The following is a 16417-nucleotide window of genomic DNA, read 5'->3' as shown; positions in this document are numbered from 1 at the left end:
AACACACCCCAAACACATACTTCACAAACACACCCAAACACACACAAACACACCCAAACACACCCAAACACCAAATATAACCCACAAGACCTTCAACTTACAGGTTTATTCAGAAGAAATTCCTAAATGAAGAAAAAATTAATTATCACGACAGGTGTTCACTAAATGGTACAGGTTAATGAGGCTCTCTCTCTCTCTCTCTCTCTCTCTCTCTCTCTCTCCTCCTCTCTCTCTCCTCTTCTCTCAGGCACAGAAAGAGTAAGAAAAGAAAAATAGAGACAGAGATACAAAGAGATATAGAAGACAGAAATAGTGAGAGAGACAGCAGAAGAAAGGGCAAAATAGAAGAGAGAGAGAGAGAGAGAGAGAGAGAGACAGACAGACAGACACAGACAGTAACCAGAGGCCAATACGTAACACCAATCACATAGTTTCAGGTAACATTAGTAAACAAACAGTTCATATCACACCTGTTCATGAGGTAATTACAGGTGGAGCCGGTATTGGGGGTTTAATGCCTACCTGTGTGTGAGAGATAGATAGATAGATAGATAGATAGATAGACAGACAGCCAGAGAGACAGATAGACAGACAGACAGCCAGACAGACAGACAGACGAACAGATAGATAGATGAGCAGACAGAGACAGATAGACAGACAGACAGCCAGACAGACAGATGAGCAGACAGACAGACAGACAGAACAGCCAGACAGACAGACAGACAGACAGACAGACAGACAGACAGATAGATAGGCAGACAGAGACAGATAGACAGACAGACAGACAGACAGACAGCCAGACAGAACAGACAGACAGACAGACAGACAGACAGACAGACAGCCAGACAGACAGCCAGCCAGACAGACAGAGAGACACAGTTAACATCTCATCATAGTTAATTATATTTCCAACAATAGCTCTATGATCCACAGCGTCTATAATTGATATATATTTATAGAATCTGTGTATATATAATTCCTTCTTCCTTTCCATCCTGTTCCGTTCTGTTTCGTCTTGTTCCGTTCTGTTCCGTTCTGTTTCGTTCTGTTCCGTGAAGTTTCGTCTTGTTCCGTTTTGTTTCGTCTTGTTCCGTTCTGTTCCGTTCTGTTTCGTTCTGTTCCGTGTAGTTTCGTCTTGTTCCGTTCTGTTTCGTCTTGTTTCGTTCTGTTCCGTTCTGTTTCGTTCTATTCCGTTTTGTTTCGTCTTGTCCCGTTTTGTTTCGTTTTGTTCCGTTCTGTTTCGTTCCGTTCCTTTCCTCACCACCCTATTCTGTTACCTTTTCATACCCAGTTCCGTCACCATTTCATCCCCCGTTCCATTTAATACCATCAATATTCCACTCCATTCCATCCCTTCCCACCCTGTTCCACCCCATTCCGCCCCGTTCCACCTTACCCCATCGCCATTCCACCCGTTTCACCTCACCCATCACCATCCCACCCCATTCCACACGGGTCCACCTCACCCCATTACCATCCCAAATCCCGTTCGCCCGTTCCCCTGTTCCTCCCGTTCGCCCTGTCCCAAGCCTGTGAGAGAGAATACATTTAAATATTTGAATATTTGATTTATTATCGAGATTTATAATTCTGTCGTGTTGATAATTAATGTTGGTTAATATTCTGGGGTGGGAAGACCACCTGTTGCTTCATCTAACCTCAGACAGAGTGGCTACCTCCTACCTCTTATCTCCTCCTTCTTTCTTTCTCCTCCTCTTCCTTTCTTATACCCTTCTTCTCTCCTCCTCTCATCCTCCCATCCCTCTCTTCTCCTTCCTCTAGCTACAATCCCCTCCACTTCCCCTCCCACATCCCTCACAGTTCTTTCCTCTCTCTCCTTCCTTCCACCCAAGAATCTCTCTTTCCTCCATTTTGCCTCCCCTCTCTCCCTCCCCTCTCCTCCCTCCCTCCTCCCCTCCTTCCTCCCCTCCTCCTCCCTCTCCTCCTCCCTCCCTCCCTCCTCTCCTCCTCTCCCTCCCTCTTCTCCTCCTTCCCTCCTCCTCCTCCCCCTCCTCCTCCTCTCTCCACCCACCCCAGTATCACAGCTCCATAACCCAGTGCTTGTCGATACATGATTTACCTGGTATAAAAGCGACACCTGCAATATTTATCCTCGTGCAGCGGGAAGGTATTGAAACTAACCTTTTACCTGCCCATTACCTGTGCTGTGAGGGGAGGGGGGCGTTGGGAGGGGGAGGGTGGTTGGAGGAGGGGAGAGGGAGGGAGGGGGGTGTTTGCGAGGTGTAGTGTGATGTGAGCTAACAGGTATGCATACACCTGGTGAAGCTATTATAAATCCTATTATAGCTTTGGGTTATATTTGATACACTATATATGTATATTATATGTTCGGATATACATATGTAGACGTATATATGTATTTAGTTATATGTATTAATATATATACATACATACTTATACTGTTACGTAAAGTTATTCACTAACATATATACATTGTACACTTTATACATATATACACTCTTATGCATACACACACACACACACACTCACACTCACACATACACACACACACACACACACACACACACACACACACACACACACACACACACACACACACACACACACACACACACACACACCTTTCCACATCAGTGAAAAAAATGCGATTTCTGGTACAATTTTCTTGCCTTGAGTGTGTGTGTGTGTATGCGGACTTCTCTCTCTCGACCAAGACGCCAACACCGTAACCTCCGTAACTAGTCAGGCTTTAACCATCTCAATAGGACCTGAGTTATATTGAAGAGAAGTTGGCTGGCTGTGATGTATAGGTAAGAGAGAGAGAGAGAGAGAGAGAGAGAGATTTGTCACCTTCAAAAATACCTTGATGGAGTCGTATGTATCTATGTATGTATGTATGTATGTATGTATGTATGTATGTATGTATGTATGTATGTATGTATGTATGTATGTATGCCCCAGAGACACCCCCTAACCTTCCCTTCAACCCCTGAGAGAGACAGTGTCCTCTTTTACCCCCGAGGAAGAAGAGGAAGAAGAAGGAGGAGGGAGAGGAGAAGGAGGATAAGGAGAAGAAGAGAAGGAGGAGGACGAAGAAGACAAGGAGGAGGTGAGAGGAAGAGTAAGAAGAGGAGGAAGAGTAAGACCCAGAGCTCAGAAGGCAGATCAGGTATAGGGCGTATCAGTGCTCAAGGAAAATATGTCTCTTACAGTCTGTGGAGGAGGGTGGTGAGGGTGTGGAGGGCAGTGAAGGGTGCTCTCCAACACACTCTCCCTCTCTCTCTCCACCATCAATCACCATCTTGTTTCAGTACACATCACCACACACACCACTACCACCACCACCACCACCACCACCACCACTACCACCACTACCACCACCACTACACCACCACCACTACACTACCACCACCACCACCACCACTACCACCACCACCACTACTACCACCACTACCACCACCACCACTACCACCACACCACTACCACCACCACCACCACCACCACCACCACCACCACCTACCCACCACACCACCACCACCACCACCACCACCACCACCACCACCACCACCACCACACCACCCACCCACCACCTACCACCACCACTACCACCACCACCACCACTACACCACTACCACCACCACCACCACCCCACTACCACCACCACCCTGTGGTCAGCTCTCAGGATTAAGCGTACACGTTTAATATGATATTGAACCTGGGTGGTCATGGATAGCAGGGTGGCAGGGTAGGTGGCAGGGATGGTGCGGATAGCAGGGTGGCAGGGGATGGGTGGCAGGGGTGGCATGTGGGCGGCCATTCATCGTGCTCGGCCACCCATGGTTATACTCTCCACGTTTCAAAGGGTCGTGCGTGACGTCTCTACGTACTCGTTAACAAGGTGGTTTACGGAGGTGTCTCATTAGCGTATAGTCTCGGTGTAATTATGACGCCATCTTGGATTATTATTTCTGAGCTAAACCTCTAACCTAACCCTACTCCTCACTCTCTCCCCCCCCTCTCTCTCTCTCTCAATATTCATGACTTATTCTCAACATCCACAACCTTACATCCACAACTCAACATCCACACCATCCACAACTCAACATCCACACCATCCACAACTCAACATCCACACCATCCACAACTCAACATCCACACCATCCACACCAACATCCCACACCATCCACAACTCAACATCCACACCATCCACAACTCAACATCCACACATCCACAACTCAACATCCACACCATCCACAACTCAACATCCACACCATCCACAACCCAACATCCACAACATTCTAAGCTCATAATTCACAACATCCACAAGGAGATGAGTAGTGTTAAGTAATCCACACACACATACACACACACACACACACATATACACACACCTCCTCTTCTTCCTCTCCTCTTCCCCCTCCTCTTCCTCTTCCCCCCCTCCTCTTCCTGCTCCTCTTCCCTCTCTCCCTCCTCCTCCTTCATTACTTCCTTTGTGTTGGTGTACCTCTTCTCTCTCCTTCTTCTTCTTCCTCCTCTTTTCTTCTTTTCCTCCTCTTTCTTTTAGTTAGTCCTTCCTCTTCCTCTTCTAATTCCCCTTCTTCCTCCTCCTCCTTCTTCTTCCTCCTCTTTCTCTGTTATGGTTTGTTCCCCTGTCCTCTTCTGCACACACACACACACACACACACACACACACACACACACACACACAACACACACGCCAAAGCTCTTTTATCGTTGGCAAATTTAGTCGAGGGATCTGTTGCATAGGCCTATGGTGTGAGTTAGGAGAGAGTAGGCCTATGTTTTATTTTCTTGAGATAGGCCTAAGTATAATCCCTTGCGATTGACGTTGGAAGAGAGAGAGTAGGCCTATTTTTTTTTATTCATACATACATATTTACATACTTATACAAGGCGGGTCCTACTCCTAGAATTTATATAAACAAAAAGTTCCAGTCAGAGTCAATCAGAAAAACTTCCAATCAGAATACAAAAAGTTCCAATCAGAAAAACTTCCAATCAGAATACAAAAAGTTCCAATCAGAAAAACTTCCAATCAGAATACAAAAAGTTCCAATCAGAAAAACTTCCAATCAGAACACAAAAACTTCCAATCAGAATAAAGAAAGTTGTTTTGGTGTTGAACATATTGACATCAACCTTCTCAAAACCTCAGTATATTTCCCCTAGGTGAATCTGTCCCTCGTGTTGGTAAGGCTTAGATCAAGCTTTCTGTCCAAATATTTAGTGAGCTGTGAATGATACCACCAAAACATCAAAGCTTTCAACTACGCCAAAATTCTCGGTTAAAAGTAGCGAAAATGATGGTTTGGCGAGAGGGGTGGAAAGGTAAGGTGGAAAATGAGAGGTGAGGTGGAAAGATGACGAGTGGTGAGTGGAAAGGAAGGTGGGGTGGGTTTGTGGGTGGGGTGGGTTTGGTGGGTGGGGGTGGGTTTGGTGGGTCAGGTGGAAAGTGAAAAAGATGCGAAATGATGGAAGGAAACTCGAGAAAGAAAACATAAAAACACATATGTAACCCCTCTCAAAACCCCTCAAAAATAAGACAAAAAAAACACCAACACTTCCCACTCAAATCCTAAAGAAAAAAATACATACAATTCCCTCTCTAACCCCACTCATCCCAAGGAAAAAACACCCCCACGTATTCCCTCTCCAACACCACTCACTTTAGCCTCCCAGAAATAAAACCTCTCACACTCAACACCCCTCAAAACACGGGCGTAAAACACAGGCAATTCCCCTCTAAAATAAAACACCCACAAACAGAGAAAAACGAAATGGAAGATGGTGTTTGTCCTCTCTCTCTCTCTCTCTCTCTCTCTCTCTCTCTCTCTCTCTCTCTCTCGTGCAATACCTGGGCGTTTTAAAGCCTGAAAAAAACACCTCATCTCCATTCTTGTTTTTCTCTGTTTTAATGTGATTTATGTGAACTAGGTCTTGGTGTTTTTCTGCCTTGAGTTGAGTCGTGTTTGACAGTGTTTTATTGTGATTAATGGAAAATAAAACATACATTCCCTTGGTTTCTATGTCTAAAATAAACAACTAAAACACACACACACACATATATAAATATACGGTGTTTTTTCCTCCTTTAGTCTGAACTCTAGCAAATAAAACACCTTGAACGCTGATGGTGTTTTACCCTTATGTTTGAACTGTCAGAAATAAAACACTCACACGGTGTTTTTTTTTAATCTCGGCTTTAAATTCCACACACACACACACACACACACACACAGAACAAGAAAAAAACAATATTATTCATGTTTTTTTTCGTTTTAGTCTGAAGTGTCGTAAATAAAACAGCCTTGTTGGGTTGTATGTTTTTCTTGTCATGTTTGAGGCCCGTTTGACACAAGGCCTGGGTAAAATGTGTGTGTGTGTGTGTGTGTGTGTGTGTGTGTTTGCCTATATCCCTCCCTTCCCTCTCCCTTTCAAATACACACACACACACACACACACACACACACACTAAAAAATACAACGTCCATAAATTTTGTCTCCTTGCTTGACATTACCCGTCTCTCCCCCCCCTCCCCTTCCCTCACTCCCTCACCCCCCACCCACACCCCTCCCTACCCCTCTCTCAAACCTCCCTCACCCCCTCCCTCACCTCCCTCTCTCACACTTCCTACCAGCCGCAGAACAGACCCTATTTCGCTTGCTGTCCCAGTTGATGTGTGTGTGTGTGTGTGTGTGTGTGTGTGTGTGTGTGTGTGTGTGTCCAGCCATCATCAGCATGCGGTGTGGTCTTCTCCATTAAAACTTGTACCGCTTGTGTCTTAGCCTTGTTTCACCCAACCTGGCATCATTAGTATACCTCTGTGTGTGTGTGAAAGAGAATGAGAGACAAAGAGAGAGAGAGAGAGAGAGATAAACAGACAGATAGAGAGGAGAATGAAAGATTATTTGTTTGAGAGAAAATGAGAGAAAGAATGAAAAGAATGATTGTAGAATGTAGGGTTGAAGGAGAGAGAGAGAAGATAACCAGATGCACAGATAAACACAAACAGACAACAAACATTAAACAAAATACACAAAAACAAAAAAACACAACTCACAACCCACAACCCTTCTCAAACAACTAAAAAAAACTCCCCAGTAACAAAAAAACACACGCGATTAATGACAAACACACAGACATTACAGCAAAATACAGACATTACAGCGTCACTCACCACTAAGGCTGTTCAACTGGATACAGGAAATATAATTTGACCAGTTGAGTTAAATTTCGAAGACATTACATAATATTCATCTTTTTTATATACTAATTTATTTTCGTTCCTATAATTCGAGTCTTTTCCTATAATTTGGGTCTAATGTTCCTATAATTAGTCTTTTCTATAATTTGGGTCTTATTTTCTATAATTTGGGTCTTATGTTCCTATAATTTGGGTCTTATGTTCCTATAATTTGGGTCTAATGTTCCTATAATTTGGGTCTTTTGTTCCTATAATTTGGGTCTTATGTTCCTATAATTTGGGTCTTATGTTCCTATAATTTGGGTCTAATGTTCCTATAATTTAGGTCTTATGTTCCTATAATTTGGGTCTAATGTTCCTATAATTTGGGTCTTTTGTTCGTATAATTTGGGTCTTTTGTTCCTATAATTTGGTCTTATGTTCCTATAATTTGGGTCTAATGTCCTAATTGCTGTTCAATTTGCTGTTCATAATTTGGTCTTTGTTCCTATAATTTGGTAATGTTCCTATAATTTGGGTCTTTTGTTCTATAATTTGGGTCTTTTGTTCGTATAATTTGGGTCTTTTGTTCCTATAATTTGGGATAACTTGTGTAAAAATCCATCTTCTATCATATTAACTTCAACCCTCTACTAAAAAATTTCATTCACTTATGGTATTTATAGTTAAAATATTTTCTTCCAAAGTTTATAGATAGAATAGTAGTTAATTATTCAGCTTTGGAGATATAAGGAAAACGATATTAACATAGGAGAAACTATAGAAAACGTATTAACACTGAGAGTACTAGAGAAAACGGTATTAACAAAGAGGGTAACTTGCATAAATATTCCTTTTTTTTCATTTATTTCATTTCCCACTTCATATTTCCTGTTCTGAAGCGAAATTAATAGATTAAATTAGTTAATTATACAGGTAGATAATAACTCAGATGTCACATGAATAAAAAATGAATAATATCCAACGTTATAATCCAATTAATTTTAAAATATCCTGGTTTTTTAAAGGAAAATTTGAGAGAATAAAATAAATTATCAAAGTACATATTTCCTAACAAAGAATAATTACACTAATTAAATTTCAAAATGACAGAAAAAATACGATTTTTTTATATTTATCCCGTTATATTAATCTTTGTTCTCGGAATAGGCAAAGGGTTAAATCGGACACACACACACACACACACACACACGCACACACACACACACACACACACACACACACACACACACACGCACACACACACACACACGCACACACACACACACACACTGACTCATTCTCACCTGTAAAATAGAGGTTAATTTTTGCCTCAGGTGTTAATGAAGGAGAATAGTGTTGAGTAAGCAGTTATTTGGTATAGTGTTTGGTATAGTGTTCGGTATAGTGTTCGATATAGTGTCCGGTTAAAATAATACACAATTCATTTCTAGTTTACTGAGTCAAAAGAGAATAAACTCATTTGTGATTACCTGTAAATTAACCCCCCTCCACCCTCCCCACCCCCCCCACCCCCCCCACACCCCACCCCTCTGACAGTTTATTTTCCTTACCGGCTGATTAGGTTAGGTTAGGTTAAATTAGGTTAGATTAGATTAAATTAGATTAGCAATAGGTTAGTTTAATTTAACGTTGAAGTTAGGTTAGATTAGCATTAGGTTAGGTTCGCGTTAGGTTAGGTCAGGTTAAATTAGGTTACATTAGACCAGATTAACAATAACTCGGTTAAATTGGTGTGTCTAAATTTCAGATGATGACTCAGCAGGTTTATTTTGCCGAACCTCACCTGTGTTTAATTTGTCTTAACTCACCTGTAGAGTAAAGAGCTAATTACGTAATCACAGTTTTACCAAGTGAGGGCTGGTAGGTAGGGAGGGAGTCAGCTGAGAGAGAGAGAGAAAGAGAGAGAGATAATTGCTGAATGTGAAAGTTAATAAGTGAGAGAGAGTGAAGAGTGAGAGAGAGAGAGTGAGATTGAGTAAGAGAGAGAGAGGGAGAGTGGGAAGGAGAAAGAGTCAATTAGTGGGAGGAGAAAGGATCATTTAAAGAGAGTGGGAAGGAGAAAGAGTCAATTGAGAGTGGAAAAATAAATATTCTTGCCTGGAGAAAAGAGCCAAGACCTTACCACCAGCCATCAACCAATAGGAGAGCTCGCTGACCACAACTCCCCCGTACTCCTCCCTATTGGTGGGGTTTTTAGCACTTTCTTGTCATTTACCCCCCCCGTCTCTCTCTCTCTCTCTTTCTCGTTTTTCATCCTTTCTTTCGCCTTTATTTACTTTCTTTCTTTCTTTCTTTCTTTCTTCTTTCCATATTTCTATCTTTATCGTTTACCTTACGTATCAGTGACTCTCTCTCTCTCTCTCTCCCTCTCTCTCTCTCCCTCTCGACCAGTAAATTCTCTTTAACATAAATTATGTTATCACTGACTTCCCAGGACTTACCTTTATGGATGAGGTGGATGTAGTAGTGGATGAGGATGTGTTGGATGAGTGTAGTGGATAAGTGTGAGGTGGGTGAGGGTGTGGTGGATGAGTGTGGTGGGTGGATGTGTGGTGGATGAGTGTGGTGGGTGAGTGTGTGGTGGATGGAGTGTGGTGGGTGAGTGTGGTGGGGTGTGTGTTGGATAAGTGTTGGTGGATGAGGTGTGGTGGATGAGGTTGTAGTAGTGGATGAGGGTGTGCGTTGGATGAGGGTGTGGCGGTGGATGAGGGTGTGCGGTGGATGAGGTGTGTGTGGTAGATGAAGATGAAGTGGATGTGAGATAAACAAGAAAGCAGCATAATAATAATATGTAATAATAATAATAATAAATAATAATAATAATAATATTAATAATAATAATAATAATAATAATATATAAACAAAATCAATCTGACAATACAAAACAAAAGCGAATCAGAAAAAACAAAAGCGAATCAGAAAAACAAAAGCGAATCAGAAAAAACAAAAGTGAATCAGAAAAACAAAAGCGAATCAGAAAAACAAAAGCGAATCAGAAAAACAAAAGCGAATCAGACCATAAACAGACAACCTTTACCTTTAACGTGTAGAGTAACAATCAAGACCATCTCCAGGACCTTCCCGAAGATAGAGTACTGACGGCGTTTCCTCCTGCAGTACCTGACGATCATTTCTGGTGGTTCACGTACTTTCGGGTCACTGGTGGTAGGGATCCGTGCACGTACTGACAAGGCACGTGGAGGTGGTGATGACCCTGCACGTGTGTGGGTCTTGGTGTTCATAGCTACTGACTCGTACAGGTGGCGTTACGTCCCCACCAAGCAGGTACTCATGGTTGCTGGATGATAGATGAAGTTCCTCTGATTGCCTGTGTTCTGATGGGTATAATTTTTTCTTTCGATAGTTTTTTTTAAAGGATACCTGATTGGCTAATTATTCTGTGTACTCTGATAGTTTTGTCATTACTGATTCAATTTAAGAGGAAAAAGTATTAAATTATCAAAAGTTTGTTCAATGTTATAACCTAAAAAAAAATAATAAATAAAATAAAAATTTCGTTCAGTTTTGTGGGATTTTTTGTTTCAGATTAAACTTACGTATGAAAAAAAAAATTCACTAAAATTGTTCACATGTTCATCTTGTACAATATGAACAATCCATCACTGTACAATAGAGAAATAATCACTATGAGAAATACACTTGAGTCCCTCTCTAAGTGTGAGTGCGAGTGTGAGAGAGATAGGCTCGAGTTTGAGGTCTCTGTCTCTCTCTCTCTGTCTCTCGCTCTCTCTCAGGACTCACTGCCACACACCTCCGACCTCTACCATGGCGGCAGAAGCACTGAATAGCCTCTGACACACCCACCCACTGCCTGCCTCTCCCTCTCTCCCTCCCTCTCCTCCTCACCCTCTCCTTTCTCCCCACCCTCTCCCTCTCTCCCACTCTTCCTCTCTCCACCCCTCTTCCTCTCTCCCACCCCTCTCTCTTTCTCCCACCCTCTCCCTCTCTCACCCTCTTCCTCTCTCCTCTTCCTCTCCCACCCTCTCTCCCCTCCTCTCCCACCCTCCCACCCCTCTCTCTCTCTCTCCCACCTCTCTCTCCCACCCTCCCCTCTCCCACCCTCTCCTCTCTCCCCCTCTCCCTCTCTCCCCCTCTCCCTCTCCTCCCTCTCCTCTCCTCTCCACCCTCTCCCCTCTCTCCCACCTCTCTCCCTCTCTCCCTCTCCCCTCTCCCCACCCTCTCTCTCTCTCTCCCCACCCTCTCCCTCTCTCCCCACCCCCTCTCCCTCTCTCCCCACCCTCTCTCCTCTCCCACCCCTCCCCTCTCTCCCCCTCTTCCCTCCTCCCCACCCTCTCTCTCCCTCTCCCTCTCTCTCTCCTCTCTCCCTCTCTCACCCTCTCCCCTCTCTCCCACCCTCTCCCCTCTCCCCTCTCCCTCTCCCCCCTCTCCCTCTCTCCCCACCCTCTTCCCTCTCCCACTCTCTCCCATTCTCCCCACCCCTCTCTCTCCTCTCCCCTCTCCCCCTCTCCCTCTCTCTCCCACCTCTCCCTCTCTCCTCTCCCTCTCCCCCTCTCTCCCCCCTCTCCCTCTCTCCCACCCTCTCCCCTCTCTCCCACTCTCCTCTCTCCCACCCCTCTCCCTCTCTCCCACCTCTCCCTCTCTCCCACCCTCTCCCCTCTCTCCCCACCTCTCCCTCTCTCCCACCTCTCCCTCTCTCCCCCCTCTCTCTCCCACTCTCCCCTCTCCCTCCTCCTCTCTCCCACCCTCCCTCTCTCCCACGGTGTAATAGACTAATGGAAGAGAATAAATATACTCCGTGTTAAGCTCCTCTCTCTCTCTCTCTCTCTCTCTCTCTCTCTCTCTCTCTCTCTCACAATGTTAAGTACCTCCACTGGTCTCAATGCTTCTATTTATTCTTATCGAACACTTCACTTATAAAGAACGCGTCTATTACTTTATATACTTAACAATAACCTTATCTATCACTTAATAACGAGTCCTTCACTTACATAACGCCCACTTTACTTATAAATAACGTTTCTATCACTTAACACTTTTCCCATCACTTAAATAGCTTATTTCTCACTTAAAACCTTTTCCAAAACTTAAATAAGACATTGTTTACTTATGAAATTCCTCTATAAGTATATTAGATCACTTAACACTATTATAAGTATATCAAACGTACTTAAATGCACAACGTAGCTGGGAATTAGGAAGGACTAAGCGATGTTCCTCCTTCAATGACTTAAAACACACTGACAATTTTCCCGCCTCCTCTGTTTATATACCTCCACCTGTCACTCAATCAGCCAATCATAACACAGGAAAACCCGCAAATTACCCAACAGCCAATCATAACACAGGAAAACCCGCAAATTATCCTATTGGTTGTTTGTCCCTCAACAACCCCTGCATAATCCCTACATAACCCCTACATACCTCCTACATGCTCCCTACATACCCCCTTCATGTTCCCTACATACCCCCTCCATGCTAAAACATGCTCCCTACTTGCTCTCTACATACCCCCTACATAGCTCCTACATTCTCCCTACATACCCCTACATGTGCCTACATACCCCTACATGCTCCCCTCATACCCCTACATGCTCCCCTGCTCCCCATGCATCCTACATGTCTCATGTCTCTACATACCCTACATGTGTTCAGCATGTCTACATGCCCCTACATGTCTACATGCCCCCTACATGTCTCTACATGCCCCCTACACAGGCTCCTACATTCTCCTACATACCCTCTCCCATGTATACCCCCTACATGTCTCTATGCCCCTACATACCCCATTAACCTTCTCATACTTTCATGTCTCCTTGCCCCTACATGTCATACATGTCTACCCCCACATGTCATGCCCTAAATGTCCCTGCATGCCCCCTACGTGCTCTGTCATGCCCCTACGTGCTCTCGTGCTCTACATGCCCCTACATGTTCCTACATGCTCTCAGTCATCTCTGTACCCCCTCATGTCCCCTGCGTTAACTCCCCACATGCCCCCCTACATGTCTCGTGCTCTCATGCCTCCTACATGTCTACATGCTCCTACATGCCCTACATATCTCTGTCCCCACCATGCCCCTACATGTCCCTACCGTGCTCCTACATGCCCCCATTAGCCCTGTGTGTCCCCACATGCCCCCTACGTGGCTGACATGTCTACATGCCCCTACGTGGCTGACATGTCTCATGCCCTCCACGTGGCTGACATGTCTCATGTCTACATGCCCCTACGTATTTCCAACATGTCTCTGTGCCCTACATGCCCCCTACATGCCCTCTGTGCTCTACATGTGCTTCATACATCACACAATACACCACACACCCTCCCGACCCCCACACCCCCCCACACGCCTCTCGCCCCACCCCCCCACACGCCCCACACCCCCACGCCTCCGCCTCTCCTTCCCACACCCCCCACACGCCCCCACACACCCCCACACGCCTCTCTCGCCCCCACCCCCACACGCCCCCACGCCCCACACGCCACAGATGGCAGCAACAGCACTCTGGTTCTCACTGGGTCCATCACTGTCACCCATAAAGTGTAGACAACCTTTTCCCTTGGACACCTCTCTCTCTCTCTCTCTCTCTCTCTCTCCATCAGAAACAAGTATAGGACACCACAGGACACCGTAGGACACCATAGGACACCACAGGACACCATAGGACACCATAGAACACCACAGCAGCCGGATAGGATGCCACTCAAAAAATTTTAATTAAGCAGAAGCCAGATTTTTAACATAATTGAAATAATTCACTTCCGGCTATCTGTGTCCCCATATACCGGCTGTAATTATTATATAGCCGGATATATTATATAGCCGGATATATTATATAGCCGGATATATTATATAGCCGGATATATTATATAGCCGGATACACTCTACACTTGATATAACGTATAGCCGGATAGAGTATAGAAAATAGTTGATATATTTTGAAGGTATTCTGTTAATTTTTATTGACAGACAGACGAACGAGCAAACTAAAAAGACGAACGAACGAACCAGACGAACAGACGAACACAGACGAACAGACAGGCAAGCCTTAAAAGACGAACAGACAGACAGGCAAGCTAAAGAAGACAGACAGACGAACCGAACAGACAGACGAACGAGGAGCAGACGAACCCGAACACGAACAGCAGACAGACGGAGCAGACAGAGGAGCACAGACAGACAGACAGGCAAACTAAAAGAGACAGACAGACAGACAGACAGACAGACAGACAGACAGACAGACACAGACAGACAGACAGGCAAACTAAAAGACAGACAGACAGACAGGCAGACAGACAGACAGACAGACTAAGTGAGAGATAAAAGATATATTTCACCCACCCAATATATTTCCTGCCTCATAATACACATACATATATTTCATTGCTCAACACCGCGTAAAAAAAATTATAATGGAAAAAAAATTCATCAGTATATTATTGTGAAAATGACAAGTGTGTGTGTGTGTGTGTGTGTGTGTGTGTGTGTGTGTGTGTGTGTGTCGACGAGGCATTTGTCAATACCAATCAATTCATCTATCCATTTATCCATCAATTCATCTATCCTCACCAAATAGAATCACTCAGAAACTCAATCTTGGCAGCTGAACCAATCACCTAACACCTTTGTGATTTGCCATTCAATCCCATATTAAGTGTGTTGGTGTTCTTGATTGGTTTAAATGATTGAATAGGGACCTGACCTGACCTGACCTGACCTGACCTGACCTGACCTAACCTAACCTAACCTAACCGTGGGAAGGTCAATTCAGTATATAGTCTTTTTTTATGAGTTGATTGTAATTAGTTATTAAATTTTATCTTCCCATACTTTCTTTTTTACTTTCTCTCTGTGATATACTTCTTTTATACTTTCTTCCTATACTTTCCCTTTCTTCCTAGACTCTCTTTTATACTTCCTCTTATGTTTATACTTTCTTTATACTTTCCCTTGTGTTCATACTTTTATACTTTCCCTTATGTTCATACTTTCCTTTATACTTTCCCTTGTGTTCATACTTTCTTTTAAACTTTCCCTTGTGAACATACTTTCTTTTATACTTCCCCTTGTGTTCATACTTTCTTATATACTTTCACTTTGGCTTAAAACTTTCTCTTTAGGATTAACCCAACCCCCCACCAAAAAAAAGTTCCATTCGTCACTCCACCTTCCAACAACCAAAACAAAACAACAAAAAGAAAGTTTCAAAGACTAGTTACAGGAGAAAGGAACTATTGCATTGGTAAAGTTTTCTATTGAAAGCTTCTTCACTCGGGTTCTGGACAACTTTCTCTACACCTAACAAAAACATCAACACAAACACAGCTGGAGAAAGTTGCTGTGACAATGGACTTTCTCTATACCTTTCTTTTCAGTTTTTTTTCGTTTATTTACTGAATTTAAGCTTCGGAGAGAGGGTGTGGGATGGTGTCTGTCTGTCTGTCTGTCTGTCTGTTTAGTTGTCTGTCTGTCTGTCTGTCTGTCTGTCTGTCTGTCTGTCTGTCTCTCTGTTTAGTTGTCTGTCTGTCTGTCTGTCTCTCTCTGTCTGTCTATCTCTCTCTGTTTAGATTGTCTATCTGTCTGTCTGTCTGTCTGTCTGTCTGTCTGTTTAGTTGTCTGTCTGTCTGTCTCTGTCTGTCTGTCTGTCTGTTTAGTTACCTATCTGTTTATGCGTTTACTTATTTATCTTTCACCTTCATGTCTTCATTTCGCTTTTCTCACTTCCACTCTCTCCGTCTCTCTATTCTCTTCCCCTACCTGTCTTTCCCTCCCTCCATCCACCCTCCCTCCCCTCCATCCACCCCTCCCTCCCTCATCCCCCTCCCCTCCCTCCCCTCCCTCCCCCATCCCCACCCCCTCCCCCATCCCCCCCTCCTCCCTCCTCCCCTCCCTTCCCTCCCTACCATACACTCTACCAACCACCATTAAAATATTCATCAGTGTAAGGCCAGGTGTCATGTTAAGGTAGTGTCCATTAATTATTTTACCTGTACCTGCTGACACCTTTGGGACACCTCTGGGACACCTCTGGGACACCTTGGGACACCGCTAGACACTGTGTAGATGTCTGTATTAATTATCTTGTTGTATGAAATGATGTGGATTACAAAATTACTTAATATTGAAAACAAACATTAAATAACAACAACAACAACAACAACAACAACAACAACAACAACAACAACAACAACAACAACAACAACAATTAACAACTTACAATAA

At 43.9% G+C, this 16417-nt stretch overlaps 1 protein-coding gene across 1 annotated transcript in view; it reads right to left on the bottom strand.

Annotated features, from left to right (window-relative positions):
- Positions 1 to 10995, bottom strand: part of LOC121875439 — a gene marked incomplete at its 3' end in the record, with an annotated part of 42740 nt that extends 31745 nt beyond the window's left edge. Inside the window, exon 1 of the mRNA XM_042379996.1 lies at positions 10249 to 10995. Coding sequence (XP_042235930.1) covers positions 10249 to 10453 — 205 coding nt within the window. The remainder of the gene's footprint in view (positions 1 to 10248) is intronic.
- Between the last annotated feature and the right edge of the window lie 5422 nt (positions 10996 to 16417).

This window comes from Homarus americanus, unplaced genomic scaffold (assembly GCF_018991925.1).
Source record: "Homarus americanus isolate GMGI-L3 unplaced genomic scaffold, GMGI_Hamer_2.0 scaffold3129, whole genome shotgun sequence".
Lineage (NCBI taxonomy): Eukaryota > Metazoa > Arthropoda > Malacostraca > Decapoda > Nephropidae > Homarus > Homarus americanus.
The sequence above is the reverse complement of the archived record's forward strand: the minus strand, read 5'-3'. Positions and strand labels throughout refer to the sequence as shown.